The sequence below is a fragment of the Apodemus sylvaticus genome, chromosome 5 (genome assembly GCF_947179515.1).
Source record: "Apodemus sylvaticus chromosome 5, mApoSyl1.1, whole genome shotgun sequence".
Taxonomy (NCBI): domain Eukaryota; kingdom Metazoa; phylum Chordata; class Mammalia; order Rodentia; family Muridae; genus Apodemus; species Apodemus sylvaticus.
The window spans coordinates 29,498,164-29,522,086 of record NC_067476.1 but is presented as its reverse complement, the minus strand read 5'-3'; the positions used below and the strand labels follow the sequence as shown (position 1 = coordinate 29,522,086).

The window sequence follows — 23,923 nt, the reverse complement described above, 5'->3', positions numbered from 1 at the left end:
TAGCAGCAGTGGTGTGTGTGTGTGTGTTTCTGTGTGTCTGTGTGTGTTTCTGTGTACGTGTCTCTGTGTGTGTCTGTGTATATGTGTTTGTCTCTCTGTGTGTGTCTGTGTGTGTATGTGTGTATGTATTTATGCATGTGTGTCTGTGTGTCTCTCTCTGTGTGTGTGTGTGTGTGTGTGTGATGCTGGGGATCTAACCCAGAGCCTCCTGCAAGCTAGGAAATCTCCTTGGCACACCCCCCTTATCTGACTGTTTTTTTAATGAAATCAATTGTTTCAATTGAACAGACAATTCAACAAAGGTTTTTTTTTTTTAAACTCTAAATTCTTGAGACTTTACTGCTCACTTTAAAACTCCCCAAGGACAGACACCAGGTGGCTAACCCAGCCATCTCTGCTGTCACACGCATCCCAAGCTTGGCTGGAGCACTAGCCACCTCGGACACTGACAATACAGACTTACCTCCATGGTATGAGTTTTCCCCGAGGACGTCTGCCCGTATGCAAAGATTGTCCCATTGTAACCCTCAAGGACATCTGCAAGCACAGGAGAGATGAGCATTAATTCATTGTGTCAATCCTACACTGGCATCGGTGGCATGGTGTAAACTTACAGTTGCCAATGGCCCGCCTCTGCCTTCCCATACAAATGATAGCTGCCTACTGCGGTTCCTTTTTAATTGTGATTGAGAAACAAGAACAGAAATGAGAGTCCGCTCTCCCACAAACAAGGAGAAAGGGATTCTCATTTCTACAGACTGAGTGTCGGAAGGGGAAGAGCCTTTTTCAGCTCCCCGAAGCTTTCTTTCGCCGAGGTGTTAGTAGTCTCTTGCGCTGTTGGGGAGGAAAAGCCAGCAGGCTTGTGGTTTCTGGAGACTAGAACATCTTGCCTGGAGGTTTGGTCTCTGTCAGCTCAAATCTGGATCCTTTGGGCCATTTCCCATGAAGGCCTCACCAGAGTCCCATCACACAGACTAGAACTAGGGGAGCGAACGCACCACAGTGCAAACTGAGCTCCACAGTGGATCCAGTCGCCCTGGAAACCAGCAGGCCTGACTTAAACTTAGAGCCTCTGGTTTTTTCAGTGCCTTGCTAGCGGGCCTGGACCCATCAGCATCAGGAATTTCTCTTAATTACACAATAAGCACACTGTGAAAGTCCATGAGCCAGGCAGGCTGGCTTCCGTTTCACACAGGGAGGAGGGGAGGTGTGCGGGTGGGGGCTGCTTTAGGTTGTGGAGCTGAAGATCGTCAGTGGGAATTCTTTCAGAGCAGCAGAGGTGATTAAAACATATTCCCTCCTGCCTTCCCCTCCTCTCTACAACCATCGAGGAAAGGGAAACAATGCATAATTAATATCCTTGACCCACCACTCTGCACCAAGGGAGGAATTCTTAATGTGGTTGACGGTGAGGGCAAGGAGAAATGCCCTAAATAGAGGAAGCCACTTGGGGCCATGTGAGAGAGTGTGCCAGCCAGTCACCTCCATTTACTTCAGACTGGGATGGTCCCCTCTCTTCTCTGAATCTTATTATGCTGGCTTTGGTGGTGGCTTTGGTGGTGGCTTTGGTGGTGGTGGTGGTGGTGGTGGTAGTGGTTTGTTTTGCTTGCTAGGTTTTCAAAAGAAAAAAAAAAGAAGAAAGCATACTTATTTTACTAATCCAAAATTGTTAGAGTATGACTTAGAATCAGAGACAGAAGGAGTTTCGGTGAACTAAAAAAAATAAAATAAAATCCTACCAGCCCTTCCATATGCCTTTGTATCAAGTTGGGGGTGGGGAATGCTCCCATGTATCTGTCTTCTACAACTGGTTTTTGAAAGTGGTTTCCCTAGTAACAGCAGAAAGAAGAGAAAAAAAAAACCTGAAGAAGTCGGTGTTAGGGTTAGACGTTTAAGCTTCAGTTTCTAGGAAAATGTCAACTCTCGGAGAAAAGATTCCTCTGGGGCTGGAGGCAGCGCCAGCGCCGTGAGCCTCCACACTATGGTGAAACGTGATGAACGTGTATTTTGAGGGACCCAAAGAAGGAGGTTCCGTCCTTCCTTCAGTTGTGATGTTAATGTTTAATACTCGCAGCACAAACACCTTCAGACAGTTGGAATGTCAACTGCTGTCACATCAGAAAGCTTTTTATTTATTAGAAATCAAACATCTCTCCTCAAACTCAAGGGACTTCCCTGCTTTACGTGCCTGTGTTTGTAGTGCTCCAGGTCTGGCCGTCCATCCAGCTTCTGACCTAGCTCCTTTTCTCGGAAGTGTGGAAACCTGCCATACTCTAAAGGAAACTGACTTCGGGGCCTGAATCCAGTCTGTACTCCTTCCTCCACCATCTGCCTCTTCCTCTGGCATCTCCATGAGGCTTCAGGGCTGTTCTCACCAAGCTCAGGACAGTGTCTCACCAAGCAGGTAGTTTACAGTCCCCGTTCTCCTGTGTTTACAAACTGGGTCACAGCATCAAGTCTCGGACGGGTGGGTAGAGTAGTTCTTTAGCGGGTACAAATGCTGGCTTCAGTCCTCAGCAACCCATAATCAAGGAGTGACGTCACACACCTATAATCCCAGCTCTAATGAAATGGAAACAGAACTTGAAGGGAACCCCTAGCTCCATGAGGGTCTGAGGATACCCTGAGCTAAATGATAACCCATTTAGGACCCCATTAAAAAAAAGGAGCACGCCTACGTGACTTTGGCTCATGCTGGGCTGAGGTACTGAGAGGCATGTGGGACTGTACTCAGAGAAAATCCCTTATCTCTATTATGTCAACACTGAGCACAATTTTCTTATGTTTTTTAATAGAGAACATATAGAACCCACTAAAGCACATTCTGATTGGCCTTTAAAGTACCCAGAATCATCTTACAATTAATACATTTTAGAGAACATCCCGGATCAAAATTGAACAAAGCTGATGTTGCCCTCTATTGACTCAATTCTGAACTAAAAGATAATTTTAAAAGATAAGGTCCTGTTAACCTAGAGTTGTCTACTTTCTCAGATTTGAGAGGGTGCGTTTGTTTATTCCATGTGTGTTTTGTGGTTAGTGGAGAGTGCTGGCAGAGAAAGCCAAGGGTGACCAGTGCAGCTCAGGGGCTGAACCAGCTCGCTCTGCTGAGAGAAGATTCGAGCACCGGCTCGTGCTGGGCCCTGTGCAGACAGCCACATACTGCAGATCAGGCCAAGGCTCCTAACCAAAAGGCCTACAAACTTTCCATCGCAGCAGCAAATGGCCGACAGTACTTGGGCTCCAGAAACACATTTGTGTTAGTCTCTGTGGAGCAGAATGACTATTTCCACACACTGGCCATGTTCTTCCAGACAGAAGCTCCCTTTGTGATGGTGTCTGGCATGATGTGAGCTTAACTCCCACCACTGAGCCCCACACCTCTCAGGCCAGTGTGTGTCCAACCAGCAGCCCGGCAAACCTAGAAGCTCCTGCTACAAGTGACAAGTGGCATCTTATCTCCCAAGAGTGAGGGAGAGGACAGAGGACACTGGCTGGCTCAGAAGCTCCAGCACGTGCCCTAGGCTCTGCTTACTCCTGAGTAAGACAGGAGCAGAAGTGAGTGCTTGGTGACAACTGGGGACAGTTCATCACACCTAGACGTCAGCATTCCTAAGAGGCTGCCCAGCCGACTAAACCTCCCCAGGTGAGATGGTGTTGTGTCGGGGGCACTAGGTCTTTGACAACAGCTAAAGGCTGCTCTGTTTGGGATCCTAAGGTTTGCCAGCAAATCAAACTACTCAAGCTGCCCATGACTGCAGAATGAAGGCCCAGGCTCCGTGCACCAAGGGCAGCAAAGAGACACTTCCATCGCAGTAAATGGCGGACAGTTCTGAGCTCGAGAAACACATCTGCTTTAGATGCACACACTGACCCCTCAAAAGCCTCTGCATTTCCCAATGGAAGTTCAGCCACGACCGACCAGCACAAGGCTCTGGGGCCGCAGTGGCTGTTCCTTCTCCTCTCCCCTCCTCACACACTCACTCCTATCCCTGGGATTTTGGGCTGTTAGTTAATAGTCCATACGGCCTGGTTGAAAAAGAAAGGAAAGGCAAGATAGCCAGTTTGTCAGTCGGCAAACTAGGTCTCAAGGCCCAGACCAGCTCATTCTTACAGATTTGGCCAATGTGCTTTATTCTCTGAGCATCAAATGCCACTTTAATATGGTAGGCAAAGTAGTGTTCACACCTCATCAACTGAAGCTTTAAGATGCGACATCTGAGGTGCTTGAGAGCAGACGTAATACAGAGCATACAGAACGATGGGACGGATCTGAGTGGATCTTCCTAAGCTTAAAGCTTTCCAGTCTGCCCACCAGAGGATGCAGGCAGACCGCCTTTGGCGACCTCATTTGTACTCAAAACCTTACACCACTCCCTCTGAACTACCCAAGTGCGCCGCACTGCTTGTGTCTTCAGGCTCTTGCAGTTCCTGTGCTGCTACAGCTCCAGTATTATCTACAGTCCCAGGGGGAGGGGTGTGCAAACCTTTCTAAGAAGCTTTCCTCAGTTCTCCACTCCCTCCCCTCACCCACCAAACTGGCACAAAGTGGCACTCCCCTGTGTGGTCCTGGCATGGTACACACACCCATCTTAACCTACCTAGCACCTAAATGTACGGTCTATGCAGATGCCTCTTCTATACTGAGAGTTCCGAGCAGACAGTCTTAGATGTTTTGGTGACTCCAGTCCCTGGCGGTGCTTATCAGGTGTTAAGCACTTAATATTACCTGAAATAAATAACTGTAGCTTAAAGAAATCAACTGGAAAAAAAATTTAAAAACCACCTTCTCTAAGCATTTGGGCAGTCCACATTCCATTGCTTTGGAAGGCAAAGAAGGCCTAGAGCGGCTTCTGCTGACTAGGATACAGTTACCAGGACTTCAACAATATCTGGTAACCATGGAGTTTAACGCCTAGGCACCCACAGGAGCCTTATTTGCCGTGATTATAGTTACAAACCTTACAACCTCTTCCCACAGAGATGGAAAGATCTTCACACTCTTTCAGTCAACACTTCGAAAAACACAACAAAGATGGGAGTGTGGGAAATGCCAGGACTCTAAAATCGTAAATCAGGCTCCGGAAGGGTTTAGATAGACAAAGACAGAGCTCATCGGCCTATAGCAACATCATGAGTCAGGAGACCATGCTGATCTTCAGAATCACTTAATTCACATCTCAGACTCCTCACCCTGTCACAATCCTAACTTGGGCAGGGCTCTTATGACAAGATGACCCAGTGGTGCTCTACTGTGTACTCCAAGAAGGTTTTGTTTATACGTGTATGATTTACCTTACTGATGCAGAAAGGAAAGCCATTGCCTCTCGCAGGAGCCTTGGAGGTTACTTTTAAAAGTTCAATAAGGTATCTGTCAAGCCTAGGAAGATAGAGGAGGCCCATGAAAAAGGAGAGGTGAAGAGGTCTGAAGAGCAATACTGGATAAAAGAAAATATAAAGTATGAAGAAGAGAGGATAAGGATCTAAGGTTTTAAATAGGGACAGCGATCAGAAATGAAGACAGAAGAGTTAGGCAGGGTGACCTAACCCAAATTAAGGATGGACAAAGAACCTAACAGAAACCTACTACTTTGGAAATTCATTAAAAAAGAAAATTACTGTTGAGAATAGTTTTAGCTATCCTGGGTTTTTTGTTATTCCAAATGAATTTGAGAATTGCTCTTTCTAACTCTATGAAGAACTGAATTGGGATTTTGCTGGGGATTGCGTTGAATCTGTAGATTGCTTTTGGCAAGAACTTCTGGGGGAATCAGTATCCCAGACCTCAAACATAACTACAGAGAAATAGTGATAAAAACTGCATAGTATTGGTACAATGTCAGGCAAGTGGATCAATGGAATAGGATTGAAGACCCAGAAATGAACCCACACACCTATGGCCACTTGATCTTCAACAAAGGAGCTGAAAACATCCAGTGGAAAAAAGATAGCCTTTTCAACAAATGGTGCTGGTTCAACTGGAGGTCACCATGAAGAAGAATGCGAATTGATCCATTCTTATCTCCTTGTACTAAGCTCAACTCCAAGTGGATCAAGGACCTCAACATAAAACCAGACACACTGAAACTAATAGAAAAGAAACTGGGGAAGACCCTAGAGGACATGGGCACAGGGGAAACGTTTCTGAACAGAACACCAATAGCTTACACTCTAAGATCAAGAATTGACAAATGGGATCTCATAAAATTACAAAGTTTCTGTAAGACAAAGGACACTGTCAAAAGGACAAAACATCAACCAACAGATTGGGAAAGGATCTTCACCAACCCTAAATCCGACAGAGGGCTAATATCTAATATATACAAAGAACTCAAGAAGGTAGACCCCAGAGAACCAAATAACCCTATTAAAAAGTGGGGTACGGAGCTAAACAAAGAATTTTCACATGAAGAACTTCGGATGACTGAGAAGCACTTAAGAAATGTTCATTAGTCATTAGTCATTAGGGAAATGCAAATCAAAACAACCCTGAGATTTCACCTCACACCAGTCAGAATGGCTAAGGTTAAAAACTCAGGAGACAGCAGGTGTTGGTGAGGATGTGGAGAAAGAGGAACACTCCTCCGCTGCTGGTGGGATTACAAGATGGTGCAACCACTTTGGAAATCAGTCTGGCGGTTCCTCAGAAATCTGGACATGACACTTCCCGAAGGAGCCTGCTATATCACTCTTGGGCATATACCCAGAGGATTCCCCGGCATGCAATAAGGATATATGCTCCACTATGTTCATAGCAGCCCTGTTTGTAATAGCCAGAAGCTGGAAAGAACCCAGGTATCCCTCAACGGAGGAACGGATACAAAAAATGTGGTATATTTACACAATGGAGTACCATTCAGACATCAGAAACAATGAATTCATGAAATTCTTAGACAAATGGATGGATCTGGAGAACATCATACTAAGTGAGGCAACCCAGCCTCAAAAGATCAATCATGGTATGCACTCACTGATAAGTAGATATTAGCCTAGAAATGTGGAATACCCAAGACATAATCCACATATTAAATAATGTCCAAGAGGAACGGAGGAGTGGCCCTTGGTTCTGGAAAGACTCAGTGCAGCAGTATAAGGGAATACCAGAACAGGAAAGTGGGAAGGGTGGGATGGGGGAATGGGGCAGGGAAGAGGGCTTATGGGACTTTCGGGGAGTGGGGAGCCAGAAAAGGGGAAATCATTTGAAATGTAAATAGAAATATATCGAATAAAAAAAAAGAAAAAAAGAAAATTAAATTAAATACATACACACACACAGAGAGAGAGAGAGAGAGAGAGAGAGAGAGAGAGTTTGAACATAGATACCCTGCATTAATTGACAATGATCCCCCTAGAAGACATGAGTTATTAAATGAAATCTCAGTATCAAGTATGGGATAGCTCACTAGAGTTATTGCTCAGGGAGGGGTCTGAAGGCCCTGAAACAATACAGGCTTACCATTGTTTTTGGTTTTGCAGCACAACTAGATGACTAGACCTTCCTGCTGAAGACACCAACGCATTGGTTGTATAACATAGAGAAATCAGCGGAAGCTTCTGGAGGCTTCCTCCCTGCTGGTTAGCCTGATAGGACCAGAAGGCGCTATGCAGGCCACTGGAGGAGAGAAGGCATCAATAGCATGCCTGCAGCCTCCATGCTACGACACCAACTCGCCAGGGAAGACTCACTCTGGCGCCATAGTGGCATGAGGTTAGATGGATAACCAACTAGTCTTGGCTTGGATTTGAGGCCTACTTCATAGAAAGGAATTTACACCTGATACTGTAAACCTGACCTTTGCCCATAGCTCAGGAGATCACTGGCCCTAGGGAGGGACAGATTATTTGCTAATCAGTCCTACCATCAAACTGCCTTGTCAATATTTATGCCTATACCCAGTGATTGTGCTGCCCTCGACCTTGGCTTCTCTCTGCTGTAGCCAACAACTAAAGTACAGACTTGGATCTGAGTCTCTGAGAGTGAGTGTCTCTGCGAGTGACTGCTCAGCCCTGATGGGATGTCTAGCTCCTATGCTCCCCAAGGCTCAGAATACAACTCGGAGAGGCGGAGAGGTCTGGAGAAGGAATTGCTGCAGAATGCCGTCTTTGGGACACAACATGGCCATCCCACCATCAACTCGCTGCAGCTATGAGATGAACCCACATTTCAAAAACATCACTAATTAATTTCAGGGTCCAAAAAAGGGGGAGAGGGCAAGAGAAGTGAGACATGTTGGAGGTCCCTGGGGTGGGTGGGAGGAGGGGCGGAGTTGAGGATTTCTCGGGAGAAGGGGAGTGGAAGGAAGAAGGTACAGGCACAAATAATCAAGGTGTATTGTTTCTTGAATGAAAAGAATAAATAAGAGTCTATTTCTTCAAATGCTTAACAAATGTTCCATTAGGCATTTGTCATCCTGACAATTTCTTTTTAAGGAGAATAAGGTATTCTTCATTGCTACCAAATGAGTCCATTCACATTATAGCCATTGTGCCCTAGAAACGTCTGCTTATCGTATGCTGAGCCCTGCTCTTCCAAAGGGTTTTCTTTGTAGATCACCATCTATTTGGGGTAGCAGGTTACCTAGAGTTGGGATATATATTCACAGAGACTGCTTCTTCTTCTTAATTTAATTCTTAGATGACACATTTTAAACACACACACACACACACACACACACGTCCATATTAATGGGGATGAGAATGTCTATTTCTGACACCTCATACTAAGAAAATATCCAAACACTGAAAGAGACCACACACTAGTGAGTGAGAAGGCAAAGACGATTACTATTGTTTGTTAATCACTGTTGGTTTTTAAATGGAGTGCATCCATTTCTAATTACACTGGCACGGAGGTAGCTGGATGTATTTAAATGGCCTTCATGCTTAGCACAGCATGTGGCAAATACTATTTGCTTCCGATAATAAAATTGGGGAGAGAAAAAGAATGGCAATTCTGGAGTGTGTGATTAATCTTACTTTAATTTAAAAACAAAACAAAACAAAAACCAAAAAAACCAAAAACAAACAAACAAACAAACAAAAAAAACAAACCCAAGGTACAAGCTCAGCCACTGGGGTAGGAAAGGCAGGCCTGACTAGAAGGAAGCCAAGGGAGACACACTTCAAAATCAGAAAAAACCCAAAGAAAGGCAAAGGAGGCAAGAGACAAAAACTATGCCGCCACCGCCCCCCCTCTTCAGTCCAAACCACTAAAACCCAGGCTTATTTTTTCTTGTCCGTTTTCTATAATGACCTCACTGAGAAGACCTTCAGAATTAATTGATGTCTGTAACAAGAATTAGCATACACCTTAGCAGGGAACATTGCACACTGACGCTGACGTGAGCCTCCCACGCATGTGTCCAGGGTCAGAATTAATCTAGCAGATGTACCAGGCCTGAATTTCATGAATTTCAAATAGGTTAGTCAGCTCAGCTCCTGAGAAGAGCAGATCAAAAACTCCAAGATGCTTCTGTCTTTTAAACCCATGGCTGCCTGTACGGGTGGCGGTGGTGACACCAAGCCCTCTGAGCACAGACTGCCGTGGCATTCCATCTGAAGGTGAGGATCTGAGGAGGCGAGGCGGGCGAGCAGGAGATGCCCCTCGGCCCTGTCCAGATGGCAGGTCCTGCCACAGCATGCTCCAGCCTGCTCCTGCTCTGAAAGGGCAAGAGAGAGCAACTGCAAATTGCTTCTGCACCCTGCTGTTATTTTGACACAAATCCTCCAGGGCCAAGGCCAGTCCCAGTGAAAAGAACTGATCTCTGCGACACAGAGGCGAACTTGAAGCTACCTGCTTGGAGGAACGCATGGCGGGATATGGTAGGATGCTTGAAAGCAGATTTGACAAAAATTGAGATTAAGGAATGCTATAGAGCAGAGATGACGACCCAGCTACCTCAAAGGGGGACATCATGACCCCATAGAATATCCCTGGGTGGCAAGAGCAGCCTTTCACCAGAAGACTACATTCTCGGAGTTATTAGTAAAAGAAACCAGCCAGACATGTTCAGCTAAAGCATGGGGCAATGCATTTCCTCCCTGAGACCGTGACAGAAATCCTGTGACTGAGCTGACCCTGCTATTTAGCTCTTAGGTAACAGAATGGCCCCACCAAAGAGGCGGCAATGGTAACAGAGAAAATGAACAAACGCCGAGGTTGAAGGACGGGACTGAAGTCAGTCACAGCAAGTCAAGGCCAGAGACACGACAGCAAATTAGTGTTTCCAATTAACAGGCCTCTGCTTAGCGGAGGCTCACTGATGGCTGGGCTGTAAATGTCACTTCATGTTTTCATTAGTGAAATCCCGGGAGGAAATCAAGGGCACTTACCTTTGACAATTTGCTTTGCACAGGCATTGTAGACCTGCTCCTGGGTTGTGTTGGGCGGCAGCACTCGGTCAAAGACATATGGCTTCCCTTGCTGAAAGCAGAAGAAAGGGAGGGGTGGAGAAAACACATTAGGGGTTTGGGCCTAAAAAGCACTAATATTAGTAGTTACACCACAGGCAACTAAATTGCCAACCCAGTCTTTAAGTCAGTCCTTCCCCTCCCCACGGAACCTTTACAGCACACCACAGTACACCTCGTGCATGCAGGACAGACGGCAGGGGCCTGGAAGGCACAGAGCTCTAAATCTCTACTCGTTTTTCTGGGTAAAAAGCTAGACAATGCCTTCCTTTGAACATATTTATTGAGAATTTACTCTGGACTAGTTGCAGGTCTGTGAAGAGTTCCATCACGTGGAGCTGATAGCTAACAGGCAAGAATGTTGACCCAGGAAAACAAAAGGTGCCCTGGTGTGCAGGAGGTGACAGAGATGACAGAACTGACCACAAGTCTCGGTTCAGAGGATCACGAAAAGCTCAGAAAGATGGATAGCAGGGAAGAACATTCTAGGCACAAGATGAGTAGCCAGCTAAGTGTCTGGTGTATTTGGGAAACAAGATGGCAGCACAAGCCCAGGGCTGGCAAGAAAATCTGGAGGCAGTACATGTCGTAGGGCACTGCTGGCCAAATAAGTAACCAGATAAAGCCTGCCTGTGTTGTATTTACTGGAGAGACAACATGATCAGATTAAAGAAGTCATTCTCAGGAGACACACAGCACTGCTACCGACCCGCAGAATTTAGTCCCCTGTCACACAGAAGCAATGTCTAAACTGGATTGTAGCTTCCAAAACAAAGGAACTCTTCTATGCAACAAAACAAGAAATGTGAGGGAGAGTGGTTGACTAGGAGTCTGGCTTGCAGCTGCATACATGAACGTCAGAGAGACTACCATGTCAGGGGAAGGCAGAAGCTCCACCACAGCACCAGGTAGACGCTGAGGCCTGTCAGTCCCTGTTCAGTCAGGACTGACAGGTATCAGTGTCAGGCACAGCACTGAACACTGCGGGGGACTGGGTAAGACACGGGTCCAAACTAGCTTTCTCTGTCAACAGTGCCCAGGCAAATGAGCACAGCCTTACACAGCCTGGCCCACAAACCAGAAAGAGAAGGACAAAGGACAAGAAAAGAGAGAGGAGGGCTAAAACCACGACTCTTGGGAGTCAGGGACAGGCTGACTCTTCCAAGAGACAACTGCTCATCAGAGCTACAAAAGAAGACGCGCTGCATCCTATAACCTTCCCACAAGGAAACCTGAGGTGTTTGGCCAGGCTAAATGATCACTCATTCATCCCATACTGCCAGGCAAATGGAGCTAAGATCTCAGCTTTAGGCCATATGTTTGACCTTTAGTCTCTGAAAACACAATTGACCTAGCCAGGCAAACAGTCTAATTTTACCTTAGAAAATGGAGAATTCTTAGAAAACATAAAAAAGAGGGGCGGGGACAAGGTGAGCTTTATTCACAGGTGCAGACCTACAGCCATCTGAAAGGAACGATGAGAAGGGATCACTTCCTTACATTTCATTCACAGGCTTTGTACTTTGGTTAATGGACCAGGTGTTTATCTGGTTAAGCAACCAAAAACTATTCCTCACCAAAATTATCAACTGTCTTACTATCCTTATCCATTTTCACATTCAACCCATATCAGGGGCTGGAGAGATTCAGTTAAGAATGAATATTACTGCTGCTCCCCAGAAAACACTATATCCTGAGGCATCCCAGGAGATCTGCTGCACACAGCATTTGGTAAGAACCCTCCTGAAGTCCCACTCCCTAAACTCCCCCCTGTGCTGGGTCAGACTGCTAGCTAGTCTGCTTCCCTGAAGACACCACATCCTGAGGCATCCCAGAAGATCTGCTCCATAGAGGGTAACTGACACCACGGCCTGAGGCATCCCAGGAGATCCATTGCACACAGGGCAACTGAGCAACTGATCAACAGCTTGTCTGCTCCCCTGAAGACACCACAGCTTAAAGGACTCCCAGGAGCTCCTCTATACACAGGACAACTGGGCAACAGACACCACTGTCCAAAGACCTCCCAGGGGCTCTATAGCATGCAGGGCAACTGATCCAACAGACTAAAAGTCTCCCTGGAGTTCTGCTGTACACAGGAAAACGGAAACTACAGTCCATAGGCGCTCCTGGAGAACATCTTCACACAAGACAACAGTTTGACTGCTCCACTGAAGACCCAACAGTCTGAAGGTCTCCCAGGAGATCTACTGCAGCCAGGGCAACAGCTTCTCTGCTCCAGTGAAGACTCACAGTTGGAAGGCCCCACAGGAGTTCTGCTATAGCCAGGGCCGTAGACCTACCAGAAGACCTGAAGCAACCCAGGGACAAAAGAGGCCAGACAGAGTCATCCAGACCAGCAAACACCAAAGATAAGGAGATGGTGAGAGGCAAGTGCAAGTCCATAAGCAACAGAAGCCAATATATGTGGACATCATGAGAACCCCGTTCTAGCACCACAGAAAGCCCTGAGTGCACCCACACACCTGAGAATCAGGAAGCAGACCTAAAATCCTACCTCATGAAGAGAATAGAGTCCTTTAAGGAGGCTATCAATAACTCACTGAAACAAAAATACAGGAAAACACAGGTTAAAAAAGGTAGAAGCCCTTAAAGAAGAAACAAATAGATCCCTTAAAGAAATACAGGAAAACAATCAAACAGGTGAAGGAATTGCATAAAGTGGTCCAAGACCTAAAAGTGGAAGTAGAAACAATAAAGAAAACACAAATGGAGGCAAACCTGGGAATGGAAAACCTGGGAAAGAGGTTAGGAAATATGGATGTAAGCATGACTAATAGAATACAAGAGATAGAAAAGAGAATCTCAGATGTAGAAGATACCAAAGAAGAGATTGACACAACTGCCAAAGAAAATTCAAAATGTAAAAAAAAAAAAAAAAAAAAAAAAAAACTCTTAACCCAAAACATGCAGGAAATTCAGTACACAATAAAAAGACCAAATCTAAGAATAATTGGAATAGAGGAGAATGAAGATTCCCAGCTCAAAGGACCTGAAAACATCTTCATCAAAATAATAGAAGAAACATTCCCCAACCTAAAGAAAGAGATGGCCATAAAGGTACACGACGCCTATAGAACACCAAATAAATGGGACCAAAAAGGAAAATCCTCTCGTCACATAATAATCAAGACACTAAACACACAGGAAAAAAATAATATTAAAAGCTGCAAGGGAAAAGGGTCAAGTAACATACAAAGGTAGACCTACCAGAATTACACTAGACTTCTCAAAAGAGACTGTGAAAGCCCGAAGAACCTGGTCAGAGGTTATGCAGACTCTAAGAGAACACAAATGCCAGCCCAGGCTACTTAACACTACAAAACTCTCAATCAACATAGATGGACAAAAACAAAGTATCCCAGGACAAAACCAAATTTAAATAGTATCTATCTACCAATCCAGCCCTACAGAGAATCCTAGAAGGAAAACTCCATCGCAAGCAAGATACCTACACCAATGCATCTCACAAAAAGCCAAACGAAGGGACCAATAAGCACATAAAGCCACCTACAAATATAACGGGATCCAAAAGTGATCTCTCTTTAATATTTCTCAATATTAATGGATTCAACTCACCTATAAAAAGACCAGACTGGCTACACAAGCCAAGATCCAGCATTTTGCTGCATACAAGAAACACCTCAATAACAAAAACTATCACTGAGTAAAAGGATGGAAAAGGTCTTCCAAGGAAATGACCCCATGAAACAAGCTGGGTTGCCATCTTAGTATACAATAAAATAAACGTTCAACCAAAGTTATCAAGTGTGATAAGAAAGGGCACTTCATATGCATTAAAGGTAAAATCCACCAAGAGAAAGTCTCAATTCTGAACATCTATGCCCCAAATTCAAGGGCACCCTCATTCATAATAGAAACTTTACTAAAGCTCAAGACACACATTGAACCCCACACAATAACAGTGGGAGACTTCAACATCCCACTCTCACCAATGGACAAGTCACTGAAACAGAAACTAAACTAAACTTTATTAGTGAAACTAATAAAGGTTATGAACCAAATGGATTTAACAGATATCTACAGAACATTTCACGCTAAAACAAAAGAATACACCTCCTCAGAACCTCATGCTACCTTCTCCAAAATCTATAATTGGTCACAAAACAACCCTCCACCGATACAAGAAGACTGAAATAATCCCATGCATCCCCTGAGATCACAGTGGCCTAAGGCTGGTCTTCAGTAATAGCAAAAACAACAGAATGTCCACATACACATGGAAGCTGAAGAACTCTACTTAATGATAACGTGGTCAGGGAAAAATTAGAGAAAGAAATTAAAGACTTCCTAGAATTTAATGAAACTATTGGCACATCATATCAAGCACTCACAAAAAGAGACCTATCATGACCACACTCTAGAAGACCCAAGCTGAAAGCGTCAGATGCAGATTTTTGCACCCAACCAATGAACAGAAGCTGCTGATCCCCGTGGCTGAATTGGGGCAAGGCTGGAAGAAGCTGAGGAGGAGGGTGACCCTATAGGAGGACCAGCAGTCTCAATTAACCTAGTCCCCCCCACACACACCCCGATCTCTCAGACACTGGACCACCAATCAGCAGCATACACTAGCTGATATGAAGCCCCCAACACAATATACAGTGGAGGACTGCTAGGTCTGGCTTCAGTCTGAGAAGATGCACCTAACCCTCAAGAAACTTGAGGCCCCAGAGGTCTGATGGGGTGAGGGGGGGTGGGGACATCCTTGTGGAGACAGGAGGGACAGAGGAGGTATGGGATGTGGAAGAGTCGGAGGGTGGACTGGGAGGGGAATAAAATTAAATAATGATGATGATGATGATGATGATGATGATGATGATGATGATGATGATGATAATAATGATAATGATAATGATAATGATAATAATAATAAAGAGTGAGTATTACTCTTACAGGGTACCCAAATTCAGTCCCCAGAACCCAGGTCAAGTGCTTACAATGGTCTGAAACTTCAGCTTCCTGGGATCCAAGACCCTACTCTGGCTTCTTTAGCCACAAGTTCTCATGTATACATAGCCACACCCCCTTATACTAACTCATAAACACTATTTAAAATCATTTAAAACATTTTTTAAAAAGTTCAGCCAATACCAGAACAAAAAGTACAATTAAACATTTACAGAGGGCTTCAGGTGCATCTGAGTGGCAGAGCTCTTGCCTGGCACACATGAGGCCCTGGGGTCCATCTCATGCACTGAAAACATAGGAGTATAAATATTTACAGAATTTGCCCAAGTCATCCACTGAACTCTCTAGAAACTTAAAACAACTTTCTTATTTCTCCAAGCTTAGATGGAACACCAGTGTAGACTGTGTTGTCTCCATGCCATGGTCCTACTTTCAGTTTTAGAGAAAATATATGTAATGCAGCAGGAAAAATGACCTACTGAACGATGGTGTACAGTATGGAGTCGGGATGCCCCAATTTTGCCTTCCAGTTTAAATGCTTGCTGTAATGCCGCATACTTTCCTTTAAGAGAGGTGGAAGACAAGAATTTATTATCCCCCCTTTAAAAATACTATCAATTATCAGTTGACAAACAGCATGACACTTTTAAATCCAAAGTTAAATCCCCCAAAGCAACTACCTCCAAGATTGTTGACACCGAGAAAGATGAACCGCTGAAAATCATTAGTTACAGGACCCGATTTGTCAGAGCTAGCCCATTAGTTAGAAATGCTCACATTTCAATGCCCTTCATGTGCTCAGTACTCACATAGGCTTTTGTTTTTAAATGAACCTTAAAGTATTAAGAGAGAGGGAGATTAGAATGTTGTTGAATGCTTTCAGAGAACTGACTTGTACCAACTATATATACAATTGCCCCTCCTCTCCTTTCCTCTTCCCCCCAACACACACACACAAACACACACACACACACACACTTTACTACTAAGAATATCTCACAAAATCTGATCAAAACAAGAACAGAGACCGTTACCCAAAATTCCCAAGGAGACAAGAGTCTAATGTTTCTGGTGCTGCAGTGGCTGGGGATTCTGTAGGCAGGCAACGAAAGCCACCTGTTCTACTGTTTGCAGCTAGAGGAAAAAATCAAATAACCTTGCTGTGTGGGTGCTGGACACTGGCACTTGGCCTGGATGGGACCACCACCCACCATCCTCTGAAGACCCGTTTCCCTCCAGGTGTCCTGTCAGCACATGGCCTCTCCATCCTCTCTGAGGGCATACGCCAGAGTCCTCTGCTGGCCTCTCTTTCAGGCAGAAATAGTCAAGAACTGGCCTAGACCCAAGCTTCTTTGTTGTGTGCTTGGCTTTTAGGAAACTGAAATGACTATTTCAGCCTTCATCTAACATTGAGGTTCAGGAGTTCCACCACTGTGGGTGCCCCCTTAGCCACCCAAACTTCACTAGAAAAAAGAAAACCATCATGCTCTCCGTATCTGACTACTCCAGCAATCACCCAGATATTCCCACTGAACGCCCGAGCTCAGTGTATACCAGAGATCCCATCTGGGATATAGCCCCAATCGTTATCAAATCACAGTATCTAACCACACAAGTCTCTGCATCAATTTCTTACACGAAACAGCCAAAACCCCTGGCAGGTCCCCTTGCTGTTCTTCATCCCTAATAATCCATTTCTATCACTGGCCAGAGTGAGCATTCCAAAAATAAGATGACATCACTTCCTCCCTTGATCCCCTCTTGTTCCACACACACTAGACTCTTTGCCCAGGGGTGCCTTCACTCTCACCCCTCCTGCAATGTGGCCTGCGCCCTATTCACTCCCTTCTCAAGGCCTTTGTTATCAACCTCCCTTCCCCTCAGAGTTCTCTCAGCTCAAACCTGAATTTGGCTACCCCTCATGAACTGCTGTCATGAATTGGCTTTTACGTTTTTGTAATAAAACATTATGATGGAAAGCAACTTGGGAGAGGAATAGTTTTATTACACCTTATAGGTTAGAGTTCATCATCAAGGGGAGCTAGGGCAGGAGCTCAGGCAGGAACTGATGCAGAGGCCAAGGAGGAACGCTGTTCGCTGGCTTGCTCCCTGTGACTTGTTCAGTCTGCTTGTTATACAGCCCAGGACCACCCGCACAGGGGTAGCACTGTCCATGGTAAATGGGGCCCTCCCACATTGACCACCATGAAGAAAATGCTCCCAAAGACATGCTCACAGACCAATCTGATGGAGGCATGGTCTCAGTTGAGGTTCCCTCATCTCAGGTGACTCCAGTTTGAGTCAAACTGACAAAAACCAACCAGCACATTCGTCATCCTTTGGGGCTTTCACGGTTCTAATTAAAGTAACCCCACCTCACATTGACATAACTATTACCTAAAAATTGGGTTTGCTTAATGACAAGGAGTACAACACCCATTGCCAACCAACCAAATGGTCCATTGCAATTAAAGTATCCCACTGGAACGGAAGCTGCAAATCCTAAGCTGACAGGCAAACCACTGAAGCTCACACAGGGGATCTGGATGGCACACGCCACACTTAGTACTGATACTGAAGCTTGCCCCCATTGTCATGAAGGCGTGATGCACTGCACAGGATGCAACTGCACAGGAGCAGAGTACTAAAATGAATGACCTATGGGGATCACATACAAAAAAACAGTAGCAGATGGTCCTTACACTTCTCTAGTTAAAATTAAAAACAAAAATCATGCCACCAGAATTCCTCTCAAGTTGTCGAGAGCAAAATGTCTGCGAACCATATGGCCTGCCTATTAATACATTGACCTGTTACCCAAGAACTTCTTCCCGCCTGCAAGCAACTCAACTGCCAAAGACAAAGGGAAGATGATGTTCGGAAGATGAATAACAAGAATAAGGCACAGTCAGTGAATTGTTCTTTTTTTTAAATATTTTTATTTTCTATATTCTTTGTTTACATTCCAAATGATTTCCCCTTTCCCGGATTCCCCCTCCCCATATGTCCCATAAACCTTCTTCTCTCCATCCCTTCTCCAATCACCTCCCTCCTTTTTTTCTCTGTCCTTATATTCCCCTCCAATGCTAGATCAATCCTTTCCAGGATCAGGACCTTCTCTATACTTCTTCATGGGAGTCATTTGTTATACAATTTGTGCCTTGGGTATTCAGGGCTTCTGGGCTAATTAATATCCACTTATCATCCACTTATTCCATGTGTATTCTTTTGTGACTGGGTTACCTCACTTAGGATGATATTTTCCAGATCAAACCATTTGCCTAAAAATTTTGAGAATTCATTGTTTCTAATTGCTGAGTAGTATTCCATTGTGTAAATATACCACATTTTCTGTATCCATTCCTCCTTTGAGGGGCATCTGGGTTCGTTCCAGCTTCTGGCTATTATAAATAAGGCTGCTATGAACATAATGGAGCATGTGTCTTTATTGCATGCCGGGGAATCCTTTGGGTATATGCCCAGGAGAAGTATAGCAGGGTCCTCCGGAAGTGAATGAATTGTTCTTATACAACGATCATTCTTACATTATTAAGAAATCCAAGAACAATCCTAAAAAAACTGAACAAGAGTTGTGACCAACGGTGGCCATAATTTGAATGTTTGTTTCCCCCATCTTCATTAAGAGGAATGCAAAGGCGACTGTTTCCACTAGAGAGTCACTGGCTGCTGAGAGCAATCAGTAGCCGTAGGTGCTCAGATGACTTCATTCCCGGAAGGGCAGGAAGGGAGCACAGGCGAGGATGAAGTCTTTCCTCTTCCTCTGACTTGCTCCATGCTGACCTTCCGAGCAGCCCAGTCAGTCCATCTCGCTCCTCATAAGGACTTTACAAGGTATTACAGTCCATGTGTCAGGAGTGGGAAGCTTGTTTTCAGCTCCATGCTTTGGAGAGGTGCCTTTGTGGCTTTGATTTTCCGGTGCTCTTCCTTTACATGGTGCAGTCTTCCTAAGAGGTTTACTTTTGTTTTTTTGGAAAGCAGAAGAAGCCAAACAGTGTGTTTGGAGATTAACAGGAATGACTGAAGTAACCTAATGAGCGTGGTAGCAAAAGACAAAGGGCGATGCAGTGTTAGGCATGGGCAGGGCACTAACCTGGAGCCAGAGGAAAGGGCTTGAGATCTGGAAAGAACTCAGAAATGCAAGAAAGCAGGAAAGCATGCTTACGGTAAGCACTCTCACCAACAGGGAAAAGGAAGACAGACAGACAGACAGATAGACAGCACTCAATCAGAGGCAAGGAAGACTAAGAAAAATTCTGGAATTGTTCAGCACCCAAAGGTCCTTCACAAGAAGAGACATTGGGAGAAGCAGCCAGGTAGGCAGCAGTTCATGCCTGGGGCCTAGACTCAGGGCCACTACCCAGAACACTAACATCTCTGCTTTAAATCACTCCCACTCTAGGAATCAAGGAGACAAAAGGCATGAGTCTCTGGTCCTTTCTTAAGATATTTCCGTGTTCTGTTCCCGTCAACTCTAAATGACTTCTGAGTACACACACTAATTATGTCAATGAGGAAAGCCAGGGCTGTAGGCGCCGCCAGCCAGCCGAACATGCATGGCGGCCTTTCGATCTGCTTACACTGACACTGCCATCTCCATGAGCCTGCACGCGGCTCAGCCTGCAACAGCCTTAGGAAGAAGAGTGCAGGGTCAGCTGTAAGCCCCCATCCCCCACCCCCGGACACAGAGCTTGGCACTACTTCCAGAATAACACAGACAAGGCCAAAGCCTAAGGCCGCTCTGCCTCACTTGGGAAGCTGGTGCCCGCCCTCCAAAGCACTTTCCTCCTGTGGGAAACAAATGGAAGAACAGGTGGACTTGCTTCTGAAAGCTGTATGGGTTTGTTTTTAATTGAAGGACTCTGAAGATACCCACAATAGATCGAGACATCAGTAAATCGTCACGAGGGAGAAATTAAACTACGAAGGGCTTTCCTAACAGTCTGAAAGGGTGTTTTCAAAACATTAGCTAAAAAGCCCAAGTCCTTTTTACCAACATGAATACAGTCTTCAGAAGCTTGAGAACTTGTATGATAAAATATAACTGATGCACAATAAACGTCATCTCTTTGTGCAATACAGTGTGGGGAACATTCAAGTCCCACATTACCGTCTAAGTCCGGAGCCTTCCTATCACCCTCAGAAGAACCCCTTACTGGATTAGCAGCCGGTCACCCCAACACTCTCCCTTGTTCTAGGCAACCACTAGCTCTGCCTCCAGACTTCACAGAACCACCTGTTTTCGGTGTTTCACATAAGGGGTCATAGTGTGTGCTCTTCTGAGCAGGTTCCCCACTTGGTACGTTTCAAGTTCCCTCCACAGTGTATCATGACTTCATTTCAAGACCAAACAATAGTCCACTGCTTGGATATATAATACTTTATGTGCCACTCATTAACGGATGGGACCGTTGTGTTGATTTTAATTTGGGGCTATTATGAATATTCATGTACAGGGTTTATGTGATTGTATGCTCCCTTTGGGAATGTATCTAGTAGTGGACCTGCTGGGCCATATTATAACTCCACATTTAAGTTCAGCTTTGAAGAAATTATTTTCCAGAGCAACTGAGCCATTTACTCTTCCCACCCGCAGTGTGTGCAGGTTCTAGTGTCACTATATCTATCCTTGCCAACACTTTCTGTTGTCTGTCTCCTTTATTGTAGTTCTCCTGCAAAGCCACAATTCAGGCTTCCTGTGAGCATCAGCTATAACCATGCAACGAGAGGATCTACCCCAGTGCCTAGTGCTGGCGAAGATGCTGAGACGTGAGCGGTATTCTCTATTGCAAGGTTCGAGGCCTGACTATCAACTCATACCAAGAGCTTGAACTGAAGCGAACTTCCCAGGCCATGAGCCCACACGGGAAAGATACAGAAAAGTGAAACTTTCCCTGCACCTGCTCAGAACCTGGCGCCCTGTTGCCCTCTTAATACCCAAATGTGGAATCGTATCCTGGGCTCCCTCAAGCCCACAGGCCTGTGACTCCAGGCCTTAAGGCTTGGCTCTTCAGAATGAGGAGGGGGCACAGACACAAAACAGTGGCTTTTCCCCCAGAACAGCTGTCTACATAATTCCAGAATAATTAGTGGCATGTTCAGTCACAAAACCCATGCAGGAAAGGTAAGGAACTGGGTCTGATTCAGGCCCAGACTCAGTCACGTTACTACTATAGCTTTGAGACCTTCAAGTCACATGAGCAAAATACCCACTGCCACCATGAAGCAGAGTTCCAAGAACCTGCATCGCCTCTCAGTCTTTCCAGACTGGCCTGGCTTCCACTGCCGGCTCCTGCATCCCTTGGCCTATTGGCTAGCAGTTGTAATGTACAGGCTGGCTGGACTGTCTAGGCCTCCAACCCAGCAGTCCTCAGTAAATAGCAGATAAAACTTGGGGGTCGGTCAGTACTTCAGCTGTCTTGGCCAGGATTGGTGAGAGGTCACTGGGTAGGTATTCCACCTGGCCCCTAGAGTTCCATTTGCTCATGGTAGCAACGCCAGAGAGGCGACACCAGGGCTTAGAACCCCAAATAAGGGAAAAGCCCAGACACTTTGCTCCTTTTGCCTTTTACTTTATATTTGCACTGGGTACAATGGGAATTCAGCCTGGTGAAATCACTGCCAAGCATGTGGCCACTACCCGGTATACACAGACAAGGCAAGGAAGTGCAGAGGGGCGAAGTGGAAACTCCAATCACTGTTAAAATTCATTGAACTGATCCAGTGCAATGGCAGATGGCTGTAGTGCCAGCAATTCAAGAGGCTGGAGCGAGATCACCTCACCCCAAGATCCAGGGCCGGCCTTGGAATACTGCAAGACCTTGTATCAAGACAAAAAAGAAAAAAACCAACCAGTTTTGCCCTGAACCCTTGGGGGGGGGGGTGTGACTTTACCTTCATACAGGTGCTGGTCACCTGCCAAGCTGGAAACACGTAGGGCCACACTTGCCCAGATCACTAAGCCGTAATTCATACAAAAGGAACCCTGCTGAGGGTCCTGCACTAACATGGTACTTGGGTACCAAGGAGGCTAGAAGTGTGATGCTAGGACCTCATTATATGATGCAGGGTTAGGAGATAGGAGCTGCATCTCTCTTTGAGTGAAGAAGTCTATATTCTCCTTCTACCACCCCTAGATTTTAATGTCCTAGGGGCTCCCTGTCTTCCTCTACCCATTTATCTCTCTTTACTGCTCATCTACCCTCTTGTTTGTGGGGAAGCTGGCAGAATGTCCCCAAGGCAAGGGGAGGAGGGCTCTGCACATTAGGGCAAACTCCCCATCCCTAGTAGTGACGGCAGTCCGCTTATCCCATCCTTGCCACGCCCTCCCCAAGGCCCGGCAGTCTCCAGCTGCTAACAAGAACTGTGGTGGTGCCTGTAAATCCCAGCACTCTGGGAGGCAGAGGCAGGCGGATTTCTGAGTTCGAGGCCAGCCTGGTCTACAGAGTGAGTTCCAGGACAGCCAGGGCTATACAGAGAAACCCTGTCTCAAAAAAAAAAAAAAAAAAAAAATTAAAACAAACAAACAAACAAACAAAAAACCCGGGCACCGGGAAGACGCTCCAAACGGGGCTGGAAACACTGTGCCGCAGAGCATCCACACTGCCGCCCGCCCCACGCTGGCTGCGCCCCACGCTGGCTCGCTGCCCTCAGGAAGGTGGCCGGTGCCCATGCCAGCTGAAGCCAAGGCTGCTCCCGGGAGAGTCAATAATGAAGCCGACGACGTCCACAAAGCAGTGCCCAGCTCCCGGCGGAGTTGCCAAGGCAATGCCAACCACTTCACAGATCGCAAAGGAACAAAAGCCGCACACAAGGATGAATCTTGTAAGCCTTCTTCCTGCAGGAAACCAGGCTGCAATCCTCTCCTGCCTGCCAAACTCCCTGCTGCGTGGACACACAGGCACTCTCAGGACCGCAGACAGCTGCGAAAAAATATTCCAGGAGGCTTGCTGCCAGTGCAATAATAAAGAAATTCAGAATCATCGCCTGGCTAACGGGAGAATGGAAACAGAAGGATAACTTCGTTTAAGGAGAATAATGAAAAACGTTTCAAAGACATGGTGATTTTTTTTTTTTTTTTTTTTTTTTTTTTGCTTCCAATCAAAGCAAAATGCGCTCCCTCCTCTGCCACCTGCCAGGATACAGAACAGAAGAGGTGGGAATGGCTGGTCCTTCCCCCGAAGCTTGTTCCTCTCATTCTACTGAGTCAACACGCTCACCTGTGCTTTCTGCTTTCCCTGAAAATGATGGCTCTCTGTAGCTCTAACACACTGTAATAGGAATGGGAGGTAGGAGTCTCTAATGCTCTCATAAGTGGCTTCTGCCTCAGGCATGTGACAGTCCAGAGAGGGCGAGCTTTAGGCTTCAACAGTTTGACGTTCTCTGAGTATGTGTACTCTGGGAAGGGAATAAGAATCTCTGCTATGGTTACCTCAGTAGATCTGGTACCAAGTCAAGTCTGAGAAAAACCAATTTTTTTCCTCACAGGGGAGGCAGGAATTTTTTTTTCACTAAAAACAAAATGGAGAAATTATTTTTGCCA

The 23,923-nt window shown here is 45.7% G+C and overlaps 1 protein-coding gene across 1 annotated transcript in view; it reads right to left on the bottom strand.

Moving 5' to 3' along the window:
- Kif5c (kinesin family member 5C) overlaps positions 1 to 23,923 on the bottom strand; it is a 157,721-nt gene that overhangs the window by 94,686 nt on the left and 39,112 nt on the right. Inside the window, exons 3-4 of the mRNA XM_052182458.1 lie at positions 10,333 to 10,423; positions 464 to 537 (exon numbers count right to left, since the gene is read on the bottom strand). Coding sequence (XP_052038418.1) covers positions 464 to 537; positions 10,333 to 10,423 — 165 coding nt within the window. The remainder of the gene's footprint in view (positions 1 to 463; positions 538 to 10,332; positions 10,424 to 23,923) is intronic.